At 45.3% G+C, this 18,384-nt stretch overlaps 1 protein-coding gene across 3 annotated transcripts in view; it reads right to left on the bottom strand.

The window, feature by feature from the left end:
• Positions 1-11,180, bottom strand: part of TMEM181 (transmembrane protein 181) — a 32,074-nt gene extending 20,894 nt beyond the window's left edge. Inside the window, exons 1-2 of one of the 3 annotated variants that reach the window (XM_035108640.3) lie at positions 10,799-11,180; positions 3,758-3,861 (exon numbers count right to left, since the gene is read on the bottom strand). In XM_035108640.3, coding sequence (XP_034964531.2) covers positions 3,758-3,861; positions 10,799-10,944 — 250 coding nt within the window. In that variant the 5' untranslated portion in view covers positions 10,945-11,180. Of the gene's footprint in view, positions 1-3,757; positions 3,862-5,398; positions 5,439-8,968; positions 9,123-10,798 lie in introns of those variants that run through there. The other 2 variants (XM_060272787.2, XM_088667340.1) reach the window with 2 other exon arrangements.
• Between the last annotated feature and the right edge of the window lie 7,204 nt (positions 11,181-18,384).

Genomic DNA, 18,384 nt, shown 5'->3' with positions numbered 1-18,384 from the left:
TCTACATGATGGAATGTAGCTCAGACTGTAACGAAGTGCAGCAAAACTATTAACTACACATTTTCAGCAGAGAATAGAAATTCACTGAAAGCGGCACTCCAATCCTAAGTATACCAAGGAAATTCCATTACAAGACACTTCTAAGTATGCGCGTTTAGAATTGCACGCAAGAAGCTTACGGGATACTGTCTTCAAGTTCAGAGTCTGTATTCTTTTCAACAGAGTTTGTATTCAATTCAGAGTTTGTATTCTTTTCAACAAGTGTTTTCAGTGTAGACTAGTCTCTGTACTAAATATGTAAATAACATTTGAATACCCCAGCCGATAAGAGAATAGGTAATCAGCGGTGATCAACCTATTGTGGACAGGATCACACTCCCTAGTGAATCTTATTTGGAGGGCAGGATAATATCTATTCAGTAATGAGAAATTAGAACTGGAAGTGAAAGCTTCTGAACTTATTTCCTCTATGGCTGTGCTGAATGGAGACAGGGGAGCAAGTAAGCCTGAGGCTCACTGTAGCTCAGTCGCATCATGACGTGCCAGGAGTGGCTCACCTTTAGGGGCCTGGTGGCCGCACTCTGATGGCCTAAGGGTGCATGTTTAAGTTTCGTGGCCAAAGTGTAAAAGTGGCTGTGGTGAGAAGTGCAATTCTCAAACTTGCCTTTGAATGATTTTTTTTATCATTCATTATTAAATTCAGTTAAAAATATAGGGTTTTTTAAAGGCACATTTTGGGGGAATTGGGTGTCTGGGTGTGGCAAAAACCTTTTCGTATCACATAATCATAGAAGGGGTCCTGTGGGAACAGTCAGGGGGGGGGGGAGACTTTTAAAAAATGGATGAAGTTGGGGAAGACTTAGGGGCAAAGAAGCAAATCTACGAAAGCACACACATTTGGGTATGATTTGCTGTGCAACTTCCTCACCAACATTTACTTATAATATGTAAAACATGGTCCATCACTTCCCCAAAAGTGTGGTCTGCATGGGCTTTTGCTTTCAATTTCAGTGCCATCCCTAAGATACAAGTACATCAATGCCACTGTCACATATAAGGACTGTGGAGCTGCAATTGATGACAGCGTAGTAATAATAATAATAATAATAATAATAATAATAATAATAATAATAATATATTATTTATTATTTATACCCCACCCATCTGGCTGGGTTTCCCCAGCCACTCTGGGCGGCTTCCAACAGAAAAATAAAACACAGTAATCTATTAAACATTACAGGTAGGTAGCCGTGTTGGTCTGAGTCGAAGCAAAATAAAAAAATTCCTTCAGTAGCACCTTAAAGACCAACTAAGTTTATATTTTGGTATGAGCTTTCGTGTGCATGCACACTTCTTCAGATACCTGGTATCTGAAGAAGTGTGCATGCACACGAAAGCTCATACCAAAATATAAACTTAGTTGGTCTTTAAGGTGCTACTGAAGGAATTTTTTTATTTTGCTATTAAACATTAAAAGCCTCCCCAAACAGGGCTGCCTTCAGATGTCTTCTAAAAGTCTGGTAGTTGTTTTTCTCTTTGACATCTGATGGGAGGGCGTTCCACAGGGCGGGCGCCACTACCGAGAAGGCCCTCTGCCTGGTTCCCTGCAACTTGGCTTCTCGCAACGAGGGAACCGCCAGAAGGTTCTCGGTGTTGGACCTCAGTGTCCGGGCAGAATGATGGAGGTGGAGACGCTCCTTCAGGTATACTGGACCGAGGCCATTTAGGGCTTTAAAGGTCAGCACCAACACTTTGAATTGTGCTCGGAAACGTACTGGGAGCCAATGTAGATCTTTCAAGACTGGTGTTATGTGGTCTTGGCGGCTGCTCCCAATCACCAGTCTAGCTGCCGCATTTTGGATTAGTCGTAGTTTCCGAGTCACCTTCAAAGGTAGCCCCACATAGAGCGCATTGCAGTAGTCCAAGCGGGAGATAACTAGAGCATGCACCACTCTGGCTAGACAGTCTGCAGGCAGGTAGGGTCTCAGCCTGCGCACCAGGTGGAGCTGATAGACAGCTGCTCTGGACACAGAATTGACCTGCGCCTCCATGGACAGCTGTGAGTCCAAAATGACTCCCAGGCTGCGCACCTGGTCCTTCAGGGGTACAGTTACCCCATTCAGGACCAGGGAGTCCTCTACACCTGCCCGCCTCCTGTCCCCCACAAACAGTACTTCTGTCTTGTCAGGATTCAACCTCAATCTGTTAGCCACCATTCATCCTCCAACCGCCTCCAGGCACTCACACAGGACATTCACCACCTTCACTGGTTCTGATTTAAAAGAGAGGTAGAGCTGGGTATCATCCGCATACTGATGAACACCCAGCCCAAACCCCCTGATGATCTCTCCCAGCGGCTGCATGTAGATGTTAAAAAGCATGGGGGAGAGGACAGAACCCTGAGGCACCCCCCAAGTGAGAGCCCAGGGGTCTGAACACTCATCCCCCCCACCACAACTTTCTGAACACGGCCCAGGAGGAAGGAGCGGAACCACTGTATAACACTGCCCCCAGCTCCCAACCCCTTTAGGCGGTCCAGAAGGATGTTATGGTCGATGGTGTCAAAAGCCGCTGAGAGATCCAGCAGGACTAGGAAACAGCTCTCACCTTTGTCCCTAGCCCACCGGAGATCATCAACCAGTGCGACCAAGGCAGTTTCAGTCCCATGATGAGGCCTGAATCCTGACTGGAAGGGATCCAAATGGTCCGCTTCTTCCAGGCGTGCCTGGAGTTGTTCAGCAACCACTCGCTCAATCACCTTGCCCAAGAATGGAAGATTTGAGACTGGGCGATAGTTGGCCATATTGGCCGCATCTAAAGATGGTTTTTTAAGAAGCGGTTTAATAACCGCCTCTTTCAGCGGGTCGGCGAGGGCTCCCTCACAGAGAGAAGCATTCACCAACCCGCAAAGCCCATCGCCCAGCCCTTCCCGGCTAGCTTTTATAAGCCAGGATGGGCGGATCAAGGAGATAGGTGGTTGGTTTCACTCGTCCAAGCAGCCTGTCCACACCCTCGGAAATGTTTTGAAATGTCTCAAGAACTGCAGTTTGACCCTGGCTGCTTTCCGCAAAAGTATCAAGCCAAATAAAAAGGGTCTATCACATCAAATGTTTTTAAGCAGTTCAAAAGCTCAATTTGAAATCACCAAGAAATGAAATGGTATTTGGATGGAATATCAAAATATTACCTTAAGAAAAAAATCCATCAAAAGAATCACTTTTACTAGGCGATGATTCAACGTCCCCATAAGAAATTGAGATATCACAATTGAGAGGTATGTCTCTCCAAAGGTAGAATGCTCAAGCATGTACTAGCCACTTCTCACAGTACATAGTACATTTGAAAAGGACTATCAATGGCTGGATAAAATTGCTTCAAGGAGCAGCAAGCTGGTCCTTGACCACACTGCAGCTATGTTTTACTAAAATCTAAGTCCAATATAATTTCAGGACGCAGATTCTGGACTAAGTCGGTAGTATGGCAAGAATGGAGACATAGGCTTATTTGTAACCTTGCAGTCAAAAATGGCTCCATGGCTGGGGCTGCTGGGCAGGATCTCTGCTCCTTTCAGTTTTGGGTGGTGCCAGCTTCTTTTAAGCACTTGATAAATTTCAATCCCCCCCCCACTAGCTACTCATTAAAACCCTAAGGAAGGGGCACAAATTCAAGCTGTATGTCTTGATAGCAAAACAATGGGAAAGAATAGGAGGCAAGTAAATAGAGAAAACCATTTTAAAACGAAAAGGCAAAATCTTACCTGCAATACCTATTAAAACGGTTAAACCAAAACAAATGAAGAATACAACGAAGACCAAGACAAAGTGGCGTTTGGACAGCGTATACAATCGCATCGGGGCCAACCTGTAAACAAGGAGAGAAAGAACAAGTTAGCAAGTTTCCCACACCAAGTATCCAGTTAAAAACACTCTGTTTTGTTTGATAAAATGTACCATCAGAAAGTAGAAGGCTTTTTCAAAGGCTGCAGCCCTATACACAATTACGGTACCTGGGAGCAAGTATCATTAAGATGAATCAACAGGGACCAGGACTAGCTGTAAAGTACTGCTTAGATTGGCAGCATGTTCATTCTGACCACATACCCCATACATTGGTGTGTCCCATAACAGAACTTTACATATAGCTAAGCAGGTGGTACAAGCAGGCACATTTGTATCTGTGGAAGATCGGTTATATCTTCTCAAAGTCGTCATAATTCTGAAGTGTATGTGCAACCTTTTTTCTAACCTATATGCTACAGATATGCAGTAGTCGCGATATCAGCTGCTTAATACAAATTGGTAACAAGAGGGATGAATCAACATTTCCCACATGCAGTCATGAACTGACATTAAGATTGTGCTTGAATCAATAGGAAGGCAACGCCAAGATACATTATGGAGCAGACTTTCAAACTATAAACAGTTTGCCATCTATAAATTAACCCATCTATAACAGGTTGGACACTTTTAGCATTCAGCCTATTGGGAACTCAAAACAGGACTAACATGTTATTTTGAAACTCTTTCCTGAAGTTATGCTTTCCTTGTGGAACGAATGCTTCCACTTCTGCATTACAGGTATTCAAGGAAATCGAGAAGCATGTCAAAATACATAGATAAGAAATTAGGAGATTTTTGTGTGTGTAATAAATAGCAATTCACAAAAAGAGGGAAAAAACATCATCTAGGAAATTATCTTCAAACTCAGCAGTGGCAAATATGAGGCAAAGGAACCAAACTGCAAAGCATGTAGTGAAAGTGTGACTGTCCCTCATAGAAGCTGTTTTCCTTTGGACACCCAAGGTTTTTCTTCCAATTGGGTTCCTAGAAATGGAGCGGGGAGAAATGATTGGGGTGATCACAGAAAGAAACCAGCAAGTGAAGTATATACATCCTCTTTCCCCTGCAAGTTATCCCAATACACCCTGCTTACGACGGATTAACTTTCTTCTACCTCATAAGTAAGCCGTCCATATCTTATTTTCACTTATGGACAGCAGGACAAGAGTGAGGGTAGGGAACGCAAGGTGTGCACAAGTCTGAGGCTTGCCTCTTTTTCATACCTTGCAGGCAGAAAATGGTATATACTGACAAAGCCGGAGTTTAGAGAGCGCAAAATGCCACTCAGTCCACAAGCTGCCTTTGGTTAGCTTCCTCCCATGCAATGCAGGCTGCAATGTACAAAAGCAGAGATACACGGCAAGAAGGGCTTACAGAATTGCTGCTTCAGATCAGCCATGCAGGCCAGTCAAGCTGCAAGGTGCATTGAAAGACAGAGGGGAAAACCAACACCCTCAAAAGGCCACGATCCAATCTGATACAAAAGGGGGGGGGGAATTGTTCCTAAGAATGTTAGACTGAACAGAACATATCTACAGGTTCAACCGTCCTTGATTTACCTCTGATGCAACAGTCCTAAAGAGAGAGGCGTCTTAACCCCATCACTCAGCAGCATCAGAGAAGCAGGAGAAAGAGAAAACAGAAGATTTAAAGGAGGAGAAGAGAAAAGAACTATCTAGCAATCAGTTGGAGCACATGTAACCAGGAGTTGCATAGTACACCCGTACCTCTCCCAGGATCAATAAAGAAGCAGGCATATTTGTGACTTAAAACTGTAGCTGGAAGTTCTAAGACCGTGTCCTATACAGTGATGTGGGATTTGGGGGAGGGGAAATTAATTTCAAATCAAGGTAATCTGCATCGGAACGCCTTTTGATACCCCAGAGAGTAATCCAATTTAGAATGTTTATTTTACCTGTATTTAGGAAACAAAGCTAAAAAATTTGAAAACACCTAATATGCCTAATATTGCATTTGCAGTTGGCATCCATACATTGTTACTACTGTACTGAAATTATCAAATGGAACCTTTTTTCATAGAAAAACAAAGAACTGGAAAAATGCATCCTTTAAAAAAAAGGTCACTGGACCTAGCAGCCAGTTTCCCCACTGGCAAACAAGTACAATATTCAGTTAGAGTCCACCTCCCTCACTTTGCTACATCTCCCACAGGGCCGGCTCTAGGACCGCCACCGGTGGCACGGGGCGCCAAACCACCAGGGGCACCGCTGCGCCCACTGAGAGGCGCAGCTGAGGCTGCCCCAGGCGCGCCTCCGCCGTTCAGCGGCTTCAAGCTGCTCTCCGGAGGTGCGCGGGCAATGAGGTTTTCTTCCGAGTAACATGCTTATGGTCAGGCTGCATGTTGCATGAAAAGTGTGAAGAATAACACTTTAATGTGACTCAAGGCAATTCACATGATTTGTTTTACTGTGTTTATTTCCTGCAGTACCATCAAGCTTTCTCCAGAAGTAAAACACACAGAGATTTTGCTGTCGCTTACGCTAATTATTGGATATCTGAATCTTCTTCCACATACTTGAAGATGTGTAGAGGTGGACATGTAACTAAAACGAGCACATCACAAGTGGAGCAAATCAACTGCATATATCCTGAAATGTAGTAACTAAGAGGTTGAGCTGTGTACCAGAAAGTCTGCTCTGGTTGCTACAAGAACTATTCCTATTAATAGCAAAATTTAAAGAAATTTGTATAGCGCTTTCAAGGGTTCAAAGCACTTCACATGCTTTATCTTGTTAAAAACCTTACAACAACCCTGCAAGGTAATTCAATATTATTTTCTCCCATATTGTAGGCAGCGGCCGGAGGCTAAGAGACAGTGGCTTACGACCAAGGTGAGCTATGAACCTGGAATTTCCTGGTTTGTAGCTCAGGCTGTCTTACCCACTATGCAATATTTTAAGTAAAGCTCTTTGAACACGTTAAAACACTATATAAATGCTAAAATATTACTCAATTCCTGAAGAACATGTCAGGTACCATGAGTTTTCAGGCCAGCGTGTTGTCTAAAACTTATCTACTTTATGCACGGCACTGGTTTTCAAGCAGCCATTGTGAAAATCTGCTGGGGACAGAAGGTAATACCACCTCGTACAGCCATGATCATTTTGAGACACTGGTTAACTTGCTTGCTATGGCAGAGATTCAGTATGCAATAAAGAAGCAACCCAACATTGAAGCTGACTTTTCTTACAGAGGAATCAGCCTTCAGGTCCTCAGCAGGAAACACAAAAAGGAGAGTCAGTTTCCTTGAAAGGAGAGCAAGGAAATGATTTAGTGGTCTTGAATCATAGCTTGTGTATGTTTGTTTTAAGAACTTTAGAGCCAAAACCAATTTTGTGAACTTTTGTCCACACATTTTATAAAGTTGCTTCTGATAATTAGGCAGAGAAATCATTCCATTCTCTCTAAAGATCACAAGCAGAAAATAGGTATTATTTATTAAATTTATTAAACTTGTATGAAGTATGAGTAAAAGCAAAAATCAGAAGCACCCTGAACTCGGCTTATTAAACAGATATTTCTTAAGACATTTGCAAACTTTGTAAATACCACAGCAGTCATACTAAGAGTTAGTTTCAAACTATCTCAGACAGTTCATACATTTAAAGGAACAAGGAGTGCAAAAGAACAGCACTTCTCTTTAACATGTGTGAATTGGAGCTTGAGGGAAGCTTTCATCTACAGGAAGAGAGGGTCTCGGCTACTTTTTAAACTCCTGCATCTCATTGCTGATAAAAGTCCACTTTAAATGCAATAGCAGAAGTTATAGAATCATAGAAGTGTAGAGTTGGAAGAGACTCATAAGGGTCATCTAGTCCAACCTCCTGCAATGCAGGAATCTCAACTAGATTATACATGACAGATGGCCATCCAACCTCTGCTTAAAAATCTCCAATGAAGTCGAGTCCACCACCTCTTGAGGGAGTTTGTTCCAGAACAACTTTTACTGCTTTCCCGGACTGACTCTCCTTTCTTGTAACTTGAAGCCACTGGTTCAGGTACTGCCCTCTGGAGCAGGAGCAAACAAGCTTCTCCATCCTCCATGTGACAGCCCTTTACAAATTTGAAGATATGCATCGTATCTCAGTCCCCTCTTTTCCAGGGTAAAAAACCCAATTCTATCAACTGTTCCTCATAAGGCTTGGTTTCCAGACCCTTTAGCATCTTGGTCACCATCCTTTGCACATATTCCAGCTTGCCAATATGCTTCTTAAATTGCGGCACCCTGAGCTGAACACAGGACTCCATGTGTGGTACCTATGTTAAGACATGTGGTACCTGAAAATGTCTTATCCTGCTTCACTGTAACATTTGAGCTAGCTTTTGTATGTCAATATAACTCGAGCCAACGACTGTCCAGACTCCAGCCTTTACGTTGACATGCCTTTGGGGACGATGTGAGGCAAAACTCTTCCACTGAGCTCACCAAATGCACCCAGCTCCCCAAATGCACAAAAGGCCTTAATGAGTGGTGCAAATATGACACACATGCTCAGACATCTCTCCCTGCCTCTCACAATCACTAAGTGATAAAGGAGCTAGAGGAAAGGATCCATCCCTCAAATGATTTGTTTCTAAAATGAACAGTGCTGCGGCTCAAAGTCTGTGTCATATTCAAATGACACCTGTCACCTGCCGACCCAAGGCTCTAACACTAATTATAAAGGCAAAGGGGCTGGCAGTGATTATTCCACAATAAGCAAACAGTCTGTGTATGTTCAGGGGAACTGCTGCCTTCCCAGCTTGCTCTGATTTAGCTAAAATGGGGAGGTAGCAAGGGAGCTGTTCCCATTCTGCTCTGCTTGTGAGCTTCCGGAACACTGTTATTAGCAGGTCTCTGGGTTGGACAGAGTTCCTCGTATAGCCTAAGCCCCCCCCCCCCATTCTCGCCAGCCCCACAAGGCAGGGAAAGAGGAGCGTTTTCCTCCTCCAAATTCTGTGCCTAAAGCACTACACGCTCCGGCTCATTACGCCGGGTGAGGCGGGGCAACACTCGCTCAGCAACCGTGTGGTCCGGCCAGGGGAATAGGCTCAGATCAGCCAGGGTTCCCTCCGCGGCCTGCGCAACTACCGGGCTCACCCCCCACCCCGCTACCCCAAAAACTCACAGATCCAGATCCATGCTGCGCTTGCGCCGCGCCGCCTCCACTCCAGCAGCGGGTCTCTCCCAAGCTAAGCGGTAGCCGCCCGCCCGCCTAGCTCCGTGGCAGCGCCAGCTGCGCACATCACTTCCGCGTGCGTCACCCAACGTGCCAGCTCCGCCTCCTGGGCGCTGTAGGGGGCGGAGCCGTGGCAGGAGGGGCGGGGCCGCAACACCTCGGAAAACACCCTCTAAGCGCCTGTCAGTATAGTGTGCCCGTGGGCACAGAGGGTGTGCGCCTGCGCGTTGCTCCTTCTGCGAACGGCTGTCAGTTTGAAAGCTGTCAGGGGCGAAACTACCTCAGGGCAGTTAGTTCCATGGCAGTGCGGCTCGCAAGGAGACATGGGAATTGTAGTTTTCAGGTCTCTCAATCACACATACGCATACAGAGCTATCTCCCATGGAAAGAGAGGCATATATTTAGTTCTCAGCAACGCCACTCAAATCTTACCTTCTATTTCCCCACACGTACACACATTTAAAATAAAAAAATAGTTCGTTTTAATAATCAACCTTCCAATAGCCTTTATCTGTCCTGACAGTACAAAAGGCAAAATGTGACGCGCCTCCCACCAGTGATTCAGATAGAAGCAGGTTTTTCCTGGCTCATAAGATTGGACCTGGTTATTACTTAATTTCTAATTTTATAATACTTCTTAAGGTTTGCATCTCCGTTTTTATTATACAGCAGGCCCGTAATTTACAATACAATACCTATTAAGCACAGTGAAACTTAACTTCTGAGTTAAAAAAATATATATGCACAGAGCTGTGCCTGTCATCAAGGGATATGAGCTAAGACTGTAGGTAAAGGATGCAATTCTCATTTTATTGACGTCAACAGCAAACCTCTCACTGGATTTAGTGGAGCTGGATTTCATCCAGTATTACAAGGAGGGCTGTTGTTTTTAATTGTATTTCTTTATGGCTAGAGTTGCTGGAACCTGAACCACATGGAAAAATAATATTCCCCAAAGACTTTAGTCAGTAATGCATGTAGTATGCATAGGAACCAACTATTTCATGGAATTCCACACAGAGGATATTCCCTGACTTGTGGCTCAGGGGGACACCTTGCTCCTGTGATTTTGTCGATCCTGAGGACTCACGGGAGAGAAGGTGGAGCCCTGATTATTTACATTACAACCCCATGTAACTACAAGAGGATCATAGGCTCTTTCGGCGGTGGTGGGATGGGGGAAATTCCTCTCAGACTTTCCGGGCAGGGTGGTGGTGGAATAAGATCAGAGTCGAGAAGAACCCAGACCCAGATTCCACATTTAGAAAATGCCATCAGGAAGGTTACTCAAGCAACTCTTTCCCTTTCACCCTTTTCCTTACTCAAGCAACTCTTTCCTTTTCACTCATCAAAACCTCATCGCAAAAGAACCAAAAAGGGTAGCTCCGCTGGAAGAAGGTAACTCTCCTTTCCCAGCAGCCATATTGAAACGCTGGACCTCGAAAGACACCATCTCCATCCTTGGTACTGAGAAAGCGGCGGCGCGAGAGGGAAAAGACTGTCGCAGGCGGCGAGGAGCAGGAGGAGGAGGAGGGGTGGGTGGGAAGGCTTCACTTTGCAAATCACGTCCCCCAAAGTGCGTGCAAATAAGGATTCCCCTTGGGATTGCTCATAAATGAATAGCTGCTTCTGAATCCTACGTGCTTTATTTAAAGAAGCATTTTTAACAGGGGTTGGCCAGACCACTGATGCAAACAGCTATTTCCCTAGAAAATAAAGAGGCCCCTCTTTCCCTCTCCATCCCTCCGCGCGCTGCTCCCTTCACCCCCCTGCTCTTACCTGTAGTAGCGATCATCCTTGTAAGGGGTCAGGTCCTCTTTGATCTCCTTGTAGGTCTCTCGGATCCTTTTGCAAATGTGCTTGAGCTCGCCGCAGAGCGGGTTCTCAAAGGCGGGGTAATCTGCCTCCATCCCGCACCCGGACATCGCGCCAGCCCCTCCTCACCCAGCCAGCGGCCGCGGAGACAGCAACAACCCCCGGGGGCCCCGCTCTAAGCCCGCCGCCGCCTCCTGCGCTCGGCCATGGAGACCCCGCTGGCGCCTGGGCCTCGGTCTGGAGCTCCTTGGGGCTGAGCCGGGCTGCCGAGGGGGAGAGAGAGCTGCAATGGCCGAGAGGCCGCCGCTTGAAGCGACCCTCCGCTTTCCTCTCTTCCTTTCTCGACAGAGCGCCGCCACTGGGCGCCGAAGGGAGTTTTGTGGGCGGCGGCGGCTCCAGATCTGCTTTGGCTGCTGAAGCCCCATACATTTTCTAAGGGTACGCGGAGGGCTTTTGCGCGCAAAGAGCAAGCGAGGCGAGGCTGACCGCTAATACTGTATATGATGGTGGTGGTGGTTGTTTTTAACGAGATAAAATCCCCTGGTCCATGGACCAGGTGGAGTTGGAAAAGAATCAGCACCGTGGACAGCGCCACTGGGGACTGGTGGCAAAATGGCCCCTGGGAAACTGGTCCCGTGATGTTTTTCAGGCACGTTTGCACATGGCATGGTTTGAGGTGGGGTAGAGGACCTCATATGGCAACTCCTTATTCCCCGCAAGCAGAGAGGTTTCTCCATCAGCTGCATGGGCGTACCCAGGATCAAAACTAGGGGGGGGCAAGGGGAGGGGCCAAGGCACGGAAGGGGAGGGGCCACAAAGTGGGCGGGAACGGCGAACTCGCGCTCCGCCGGGCTGTGCCCCTCCCTAGCAGCAGGGCTGGTAGGCGGAGGCGGAGCCCAGCCCAGCGGAGCGCGAGTTCAGCGTTCCCGCCCGCCGCGCCGCGCTCTCTGGTTCCCCGCCGCGCTTGGCCTTGCCAGAGGGCGCGACGGGGAGCTGGAGGGAGGGCGCAGCGCGGCGGGCGGGAACGGCGAACTCGCGCTCCGCCGGGCTGTGCCCCTCCCTAGCAGCAGGGCTGGTAGGCGGAGGCGGAGCCCAGCCCAGCGGAGCGCGAGTTCAGCGTTCCCGCCCGCCGCGCCGCGCTCTCTGGTTCCCCGCCGTGCTTGGCCTTGCCAGAGGGCGCGACGGGGAGCTGGAGGGAGGGCGCAGCGCGGCGGGCGGGAACGGCGAACTCGCGCTCCGCCGGGCTGTGCCCCTCCCTAGCAGCAGGGCTGGTGGCGGAGGCGGAGCCCAGCCCAGCGGAGCGCGAGTTCGGCGTTCCCGCCCACCGCGCCGCGCTCCCTGGTTCCCCGCCGCGCTTGGCCTTGCCTGAGGGCGCGCCGGGGAGCTGGAGGGAGGGTGCGGCGCGGTGCGGCGGGAATGGCGAACTCGCGCTCCGCCGGGCTGTGCTCCGCCTCTGCCCACCAGCCCTGCTTCTAGAGTAGGGCAGCTGCCCTAACTTGCCGCATGGTGGGTACGCCCTTGATCAGCTGGTATTTTGCCTGATACATGTTTGGTGTGCTACATAGCTGCCAAGTTTTCCCTTTTCTCGCGAGGAAGCCTATTCAGCATAAGGGAAAATCCCTTTAAAAAAGGGATAACTTGGCAGCTATGCCGTGCTACTGGAATATCACCTTTCAACAGCCTTCAGACTGCAGGCAGTTCAAAACATGAGGCTTGGCTCTGCTTTGAGGAACACATTAGGGCAGCATAGAAACAATACCTACAGCTGCCTGTCAATTTTAAAGCATCAGTTTCCAAGCAAAGACCAAGCAAGTGAGAAATGGGCAGTTCTTGAAACTGGGGGGTGGGGGTGGGGAGAACATAAGAGACCCACTGAATCAGACCAAAGGCAGTATTTTGTTTTCAAAATGGTCAACCAGGTGCCCACTAGAAGCCCAAAAGCAGGGCCTGAGTGGTTCCCATCTACTGGTTCAGAGGCATATTTCCTCCAACAGTGGAATTAGAATAAAGCCTCATCCTCCAGGAATTTGTCCTATCAAACTATAAAATTCTGGCTCCGCCTACATTTCAAGTCTAACCCAAGTGGCAGAATCCTACCACTCCAAATAGTTGGCTTGCATTGAGAGCAAAATCAGAACCTGTGGCCTATCACTTGAGTCGCTGCTTATGCGCCCACAATTGAAAGCATAGAATTCTATAAATTGAATTCCAAACCCTTAGCAGTGCAGCCAATAAACCTGTTCCCCATTGGGGTTGGGAATTCCACCCTTGTTTGAAGCCCTGCAATACCAAATGCTGTGTCAGTCTTGCTGTTTGACAGAGTCTGGAGAACTGAGACCTTGCTGTTGCTGGCACTTTGATCCAATCTTCTGGGATTTTTATAAACTCTAAGGCATCAGCCTTATAGTCATGTTTCTGGAGTGTGTGTGTGTGTATGTGTGAGAGAGAGTTCTAAAAGGGCTCCTTTCCAATGGGCCACGGCATCCAAAGTAGGGCTTCACTACGGTGATTCAGAGGCAAGAGCATATGGACTGTACCTGGTTCCACTTGAGAAATATGTGTTGCATCTGCATCCAGAAAGGTTGCCCACTAAAAGAGGGTAACAATCTTGCACCCCAGCACTTTATTTATTTACACAAAAGGAAAATATGAAGGTATTCTTTGAGGGAACACTGCTGTTTCTTGTTTATCTACTTTTAAGTATGAAAAGAAACACAAATCCCATTGGGATATCCTCATCAACTATCCAGAGGAAACTGACTATTACCCAAAATTTGGTTCTAGCAGAACATTGTTACAAGGTTTCTGGTCCAGCATCATGCTGTAGGAATGACAGCAAGTGTGCATCAGAAAAAATAAGAGGCATCCAGATACGCTAATAAGAACAAAACTATCTGTTAATAATATTGAGGCTATACATTGCATACTAAAACACACAAACATTCAATATTCTCAGTGCAAGACAAAACACCAAAATCAACTCTCAGTTTCTCTAGTTTGCCAAAACTTTAATAAGCAACACCTGGACAACTCTTACAATTCCAAACCATCAAGGAAAATAGGGCAACTGACCCCATCTCAATCATGTAGACAGTCAAAAATTTGGACAAACCACATTTTTGAAGGGAAACCATTTAATGCTTTCTAGGTACCTTCTTCACAATCTATTACACAGGGCACATAACAGGAGAGGCAAGTCAGGGCAAGGTTCAGAATTACAATGGAAACCCAGGTCTGAATGGCATATTTAGAAAAGAAAAACAAAACAAAGGCCATTAAAATACTGCAGGTGGTCAGATAAGTGTACCATTTTCTCTGCAGAACTGAGATCATCATGCAGGTTTTGCATGGTTAGGAAATCCATGCACCTGACTATATATTTTTATTAAAACTTGGAAGAAAATAAAAATAAAACAAAAGCAATCCTCAAATAACATTTTTAAAGGCAAGTAATAAATTCAGAAACAATTACCAAAGTTACAGTACCCAAATAATGCATTTATAAACAAATGCAAAATTAAAAATATCACCCTTTTCCAGTAAAGATTACAGTGCCTTTTCAACCCTATGTATCCCCATGCAATTCCACAATAATACAAAAAATTGTATCTACAACAAATAGCAAGAGCTTAAAACCCTCCCCTGCTAAATAACAGGAGAGGATAAAAACACAGACTGAGAGGGGAGTAGGGAAAATTAGAACGGAAGACCAAATGAAAACAAAAGAAAAGAGAAACGGACCTGAAATGACAAGAACAATGGTGATTATGACATGAGCTCATTGAGCACTATTTTAACAAAACACTGGAAATACAAGCATCTTCTAATATTTTTATCCATTTCATCTTAACACGCTATTTCAATGCCTCTTTCAGTTAGCCATTTATAAAGACAAACATTCAACAAGTGAAGACCTTCCTAACTCTCCAGAACACCTCGATCAGATTACAATCTTTTGGGTTGTATGCATTGGTTTAAACAGAAATCAAATTTATTAAAAGGTTTGCATCAGATTTCTCTCTCCCTCCATCCCAATAATTTTTGGTGTGAAACAACAATTGCTGCATAACATGGAATGCAATCTTAAAATGTATCCATTTTAGCCAATTCTTCCAATAATATTCTGGAAAGTATTACTTTTTATAAGTTCCTCATAAACTATTAACATTCCAAATGACATATTTAGCATGTCCCATCACTCTTGTAGAGAGGAAGGGACAATGGACAAGAGGATTTGGCCAGCTGCTGACTGCTATGGCTGTCTTGCCCTGATAGAAGTTACATGACAAGGCAGGGAAGAAAATTCCAGTTGTACCCAAAAGTGCTGGAAGGACTGGAAAAGGATATATTCCAGCACACTCAACTCTATAAGCCACTGCCACATGTGATCAGTCTGTTCAATATAAGGACCAGCTCTAACATAACTTTCTCCTACTCTTATCTTTTCAGTTGCTTGTGAGAGCCACTTCTCACATTTCATTTTGGTGCACATCCAAAAATGTAACCTGCAAATGGAAAACACAGGTATTATACAGGCCCACTTGACAGGGAGTTATGACTCCCTCCCAAATATACCTTTGTCGGGCAGACTTAGGTTGGATTTTATACAGTGTATGAAATGCCCTTGAGAAAGCAGGGGAGTAAATGGCCAAAGATGCAAAACGTTGCAGTGTCAAATGCAAAGCTCTTCAAAGCTGGTACACGAACTCTATGTCAGATTATATTGCCATCACAAAGACTCCATCTGGTCTTCAGGCAAACACACACAAACCACTTCTATTCAAAGCTCTTAAAAGATACTAGAAGGGGAAAGTATGAGGGACATGGGCCTTAAAAATATTTTCCCTGCACAAGATGCTATACTGTTCGCTGCAGGAAACCAGGATTTATATATTTAATTTATATCCCACTCTTTACACTCCACCTTTCTTCCATGTACATTCAAGACAGTATATATAGGGTTCCCCATGCAAGCACTGATCAAACCTTAGCTTCAACCAAGTTGCTGCATCATGTGACTTTAAATGTACACCTTGAGTCTCAAAAGCCAGTTCTACTATTCAATCAGCTGAGATTCTGCTGCAGCACCAGCATGGCCTAATAATCAGTCTCCAAAAGGCACTGGGTTCTGTTTTGGTAGACCACTGGATCCAATTCAATTTTGCAGAGATGTAAGGGAATCAACCTTGCTCACATGAGCTGGAGGCTAAGGCTGCAGAGTTTAACACAAAAAGCAAATATGGCCCTTTTGATTCCATCATTTTGTCTTCTTACTAGGTTAGTTGGTCTTGCCTTTCATTTCACGAACACAACAAAAACAAGCCACAGCACCAATATTTTAATTTTTCTATACATCTTCCAAGACTTCCCTTCAAATGAAATGTTAGTTAGGCCTGGGTTCTGTATTCCCAAGGTTTCCTTATAAATAATATAATTCAAGTTTAAGAAGACCAAAAAAAACCCATAAAAGATAATGTCTTTTAAGACAATATATTGGGGAAATTCTCACAGACATGTATTATAAGCATCAATTACAGCCAGGAGAGGATCACAGAGCTTGTTTCATTCTAGTAACAGTCTGGAGACATTTTCACCACACAGTGACCTGTGTAAACCTTCCTACTGATTCAGATTGATTTTACACAGCTGGCATCTATTCTTAATTATCTTTGTTTGTACTCCACTTTGCAAGGATACTATGCTTCTATATTTATTTCTCTTTATATTTGCTTTATTTTCTCTATAGGGTTCCAGATTAACATGTTCAGGGCCAACTCCAAATTTGAAAAGGCACTGGGCAGCGTCTTCTAGTGGCACCAGTCTGCTGTCAGTAGGTCCTAGTGGACTTGCCTGACAGTGGTAGCAGTGCTAGTCACTTAGATCTAGCTACCTTTTAATTTCCCACAATGCTCAAGAACAATTAAGTTGGGGGGCATTGTGGGAAATGAGAAGGGTGGCTAAATCCAGGTGCCTGGCAGTGCTCAGAGAATCAGACCAGAATTTCTTTTAAAGAAAAGCCCAGAGCAAGCATCATCAGTGTGCCATGGCAGCTGCGTAAAGATGTCAGATGCTGATGCCAGCTGCGAACATGTTGATTTTTCTCCCCTGGTTTTATTTTGAAATGTTTTAGATGAAATGTTCTAAGTGTGTTTCTAGGATATGTAGCGCTGCTAAATGCTGTTCTCCTAAATGCCATATAACTTTTATATATAGACCTGAACTTAAAAGCTCCATTTCACATTCTAAATCAAGAGACATTTCTCACACTTATGGAATAATCCGGACCAGAATTCTCTGGAGAGTTACATATTCCTAATTAGCCTTTCCACTATCCTGGTGACTCTCAAGCTAGTCTTTAGCTCTGACTGCAGTAGTAGCGGCTGGTGTAGTGTAGTGGAGCTGCCCTCTGAACACTGGCGTCACTGCAACTTACCTGGATGTGTCTGGAGGCAGCCAGCAGTGAGGTTAGGGCCTTGTAGACAAACCTGTAGAGCCAAATGGACATTCTCACAGGTACATCCACACAGCCCTTAGCCCGCAGGCCAGGTAAGCTGCAGCAATGTCAGCAACAGGAGGGCAACTCCACAGCTCTGTCCAACCCCAACAACCGCTACTGGATGGAAAGTGTAGCCAAAGAAAATGTCAACATTCTGGGAACGCTGCATTAAGGGTTAACCTACTGTACTGTACTGCATGCTATTGATTAGGAAGCAATGGAGGGGACACTTGGCCATTCAGTTGTCTACAGGCTCTGTGCCAGAAGGGGTTGCCGATTCCATCCAAGTGTTTTATTACTTCTCATGTTATCCCGTGCAAGTGAAATGAGAGAATGCACTCCACCAATCGTGTGTGTATGCACATTATCGTCTCAGTTTTTTCTTGATTGCAGCCTGTTTCATATAGAAGAATCAATGGAATCAATCAAGCAAATGCACACAAAAGATCTTGGTGGCCACCTTTGAGAAACCACGCTCTGTATCATTGTGTGTGTGGAGAATTAAAGTCAAATAAGCCTGTGAGCAAAGGAAGGGTGAATATTTTTCTAAGGTTGCAATCAAAAATTCCAACGCTGAATGTCTTAGGCTGCTAGTTTCCATGGGGAAGGTGTCATGGTCAAGAAGTGCAGCAAAAAGATTAAAGGTGCCAAGATAGATGAGGAAACTGACATAAACATGTCACTTGCCCAATGCATTTATGTAGAAAGCTACCTCTGGGACACAGAGTCCCTGACACACAGAATCTCATTTTGTTAAAATTCTCCACCAGGGAAACACGTCTTCCTGCTACGTTATTCCAACAAAATAATATTCTCGTGACCCCAAGGAACGTTTCTACTGAAATGCATCAGACAACTGACACTTTTATTAAAGATTCCTCATATATTGTGGGACCGTATTGGGGTTTGTCACTTTTTCATCTTCCTTCCTTCCTCTTTCTTTCGTTCTTCGTGAACCTAGGGGATTTGTCATAATGATTCCCATTTCAGGCCTTGCTGAGTGATAGCATTGGTATCAATCCAAACTAATGATTTACCAAGAAAAAAACCTTGC

This window comes from Zootoca vivipara, chromosome 3 (assembly GCF_965207765.1).
Source record: "Zootoca vivipara chromosome 3, rZooViv2.hap1.1, whole genome shotgun sequence".
Lineage (NCBI taxonomy): Eukaryota > Metazoa > Chordata > Lepidosauria > Squamata > Lacertidae > Zootoca > Zootoca vivipara.
Note: the sequence above shows the minus strand (reverse complement) of the source record. Positions and strands in the feature narration are given on the sequence as shown.